Source organism: Notothenia coriiceps, unplaced genomic scaffold, assembly GCF_000735185.1.
Source record: "Notothenia coriiceps isolate Sejong01 unplaced genomic scaffold, NC01 NC01_scaffold00038505, whole genome shotgun sequence".
Lineage (NCBI taxonomy): Eukaryota > Metazoa > Chordata > Actinopteri > Perciformes > Nototheniidae > Notothenia > Notothenia coriiceps.
The window spans coordinates 400-3,045 of NW_011371206.1; the positions used below are offsets into that span (position 1 = coordinate 400).

Consider the following 2,646-nt stretch of genomic DNA (forward strand, 5'->3'; position numbering starts at 1 on the left):
GGAGTCTAGAGCCAGGAGTCAAGTACCAGGAGTCTAGTACCAGGAGTCTAGTACCAGGAGTCTAGCACCAGGAGTCTAGCACCAGGAGTCTAGCACCAGGAGTCTAGCACCAGGAGTCTAGCACCAGGAGTCTAGAGCCAGGAGTCTAGTACCAGGAGCCTAGAACCAGGAGTCTAGTACCAGGAGTCTAGAACCAGGAGTCTAGAACCAGGAGTCTAGAACCAGGAGTCTAGTATCAGGAGTCTAGACCAGGAGCCTAGCACCAGGAGTCTAGAGCCAGGAGTCTATAACCAGGAGTCTAGCACCAGGAGCCTAGCACCAGGAGTCTAGAACCAGGAGTGGGTAAACCTACCAGGAGCAGTGGGCAGCTATTGCACAGCGCCCACTGCTCCTGGATATTATTATTATTATCAAAAGCATTGTAATCATTGTTGTTGTTGTTGTTGTTGTTGTTGTTGTGAACCAGCAGCAAAGGAGTATTAAATAGTGATATCTTGAATATCTTGTTTCCTCACGTTTGCACCCCGAGGCGCTGAATCCGAAGGAGTTCTCCTCGCAGCGCTCACAGTGGCCTCCGGTGACTCCGGGCTGACACTCGCACTGACCCGACGTGATGTCACACTGACCGTTAGTGGAGCCAATCGGATTACAGTTACACCTGAGGACCAGAGGGGGAGGAGCCAATCAGAACACAGCACACAGAACACGTGACCAAGGATACAAAAATAAATAAAACACTATTTTATAAAAAAAAATGAAATAAATAAGAATCTATTTATTTATATAAAATAATATACAATAAATATATAAAAATAATCCCACAGAACGGACCTCTCTCAGCCGCCTCCGCCCAAACCAAATAAGAGAAATAGACTTATGATATGTTGTGATTAAGATGAAGAGTGCCTGTGATTTAATGTGATGAAGAGTCTCTGTGATGAAGATGAAGAGTGTTTTGATGAAGAGGAGTAGTGTGTGCGATATAATGTGATGAAGAGGAGTAGTGATGAAGAGGAGTAGTGATGAAGAGGAACAGTGATGAAGAGGAGCAGTGATAAAGGTGAGCAGTGATAAAGAGGAGCAGTGATGAAGGTGAGCAGTGATGAAGAGGAAGATGAAGGTGAGTCCGACCTGTCGCAGCCGTCCCCGCTCTGCAGGTTGTAGAATCCGGGCTGGCAGGCGCTGCAGTCTCTCTCCTCGACGTTGGAGAGGCACAGGCACTGCCCCGTCACCTGGGAGCAGCTCACCTGACTACCCAGAGTGCCGAGCGGCGAGCAGGAGCAGGCTGCGGACAGGAAGCAGGAAGCAGGTGAGTTACAGACACACCTGAGGTCTCATGTTTCCTGCATTTCATTCATTTAACAACACATTTAATGACTGTTGATAATAGCAAGACAAAACAATGAAGTGGGCTCTGAAGACTTCTCCAGAGCGGATGTTAGGAACAGCTAAACTAGAAGCAGCGCTGGGAACGCCTCCATGGGCATTGCACTGCTTTGAGCACCAGCACAGCGCTTCTGTTGTTCCGATCTCCTGTGTGAATCTAATGCACCCCATTGGCCAAGTCGACCTTCAACCACTAGTCATCACATTAGCATTCACCCGTTGTTAAACCTGTTCTCAGCGCCGTGTTCCTCTCTGTCCTCATCTGAAGCTGGATAAACACGTTCTTCTTCTACCTTAAAACACGGATCACAGCCACGAGAGGCGTTCTACCGCCACCTGCTAAGCGGACTCGCCTATTTCACGTACAAAAGGTATTGGACTTCGCAGAATATAAAATAATGTTACTGGTAAAAATAAAACAGACGCACTTATTAATTCTGCCCCAGATTACATGTAATACCTCCCCTCCTGAAATTCCAGACCTCTCAAGGCTTCTCAAGGCTTCTCAAGGCTTCTCAAGGCTTCTTAAGGCCGCGCGGGGACCCTGTGAATGCGTATTCCTCCTATCTTTTATACTGTTTAATAAAGTTCTCCTCTCACCTTTGCACTTGTCCCCCACGGCGGTGGCGAGGGCGTTCCCGTAGAAGCCGTCTCTGCAGCGGTCACAGAAGAAGCCGTCCGTGTTGTAGATGCACTTCAGACACTCGCCGGTCTCTCGCTCGCAGTTCCCCACCGCGTTGGGGTCGATGTTTTCGCTGCACTTACAGGCTCGGCAGGCTCTAACCGGGCCGCTCTGACCCAGCGGGTCGCCGAAGAACCCGTCGTCACACAGCTCGCAGCGCTTACCTGGGGGGGTAATGATACAGGACAATACATATCATTACATTTGTCAAAGGGAATTATTGAGTTTGATTTTTTTTAAATCAATTTTTTATTTAGCTTGTGTTTCGCACTTTGTCTCCTCAACTTTGTCTTAAATCTTACATTTTAAATATTTCAGTTGCTACAAAAGGATAAAAAATCGCAAGTAATGATTCAAAAGGAATGCAAGTTAATCAAAAAGATTTAAAATATACAAATGACAGAAAAATAATGAAAAATGTCTAAAAATTGATTCAAAGTAACTCAAAATAGAATGATGTCTGTCTGTGCGTGCGTGCGTGGTCCCTGCAGGGCAGTTGGTGCACACCACCTCTGTGTGTGTGTGAGAGAGAGAGAGAGAGAGAGAGAGAGAGAGAGAGAGAGAGAGAGAGAGAGAGG

At 47.1% G+C, this 2,646-nt stretch overlaps 1 protein-coding gene across 1 annotated transcript; it reads right to left on the bottom strand.

Moving 5' to 3' along the window:
- Nucleotides 1-515: 515 nt before the first annotated feature.
- LOC104968250 (laminin subunit gamma-1-like) lies at nucleotides 516-2,593 on the bottom strand (the record flags this gene model as incomplete). The annotated part of the gene is made up of 4 exons (XM_010797829.1): nucleotides 516-658; nucleotides 1,132-1,285; nucleotides 1,987-2,235; nucleotides 2,548-2,593. Coding segments are annotated over 4 exons (592 nt in total), but the record flags the coding sequence as incomplete, so codon positions are not given.
- Between the last annotated feature and the right edge of the window lie 53 nt (nucleotides 2,594-2,646).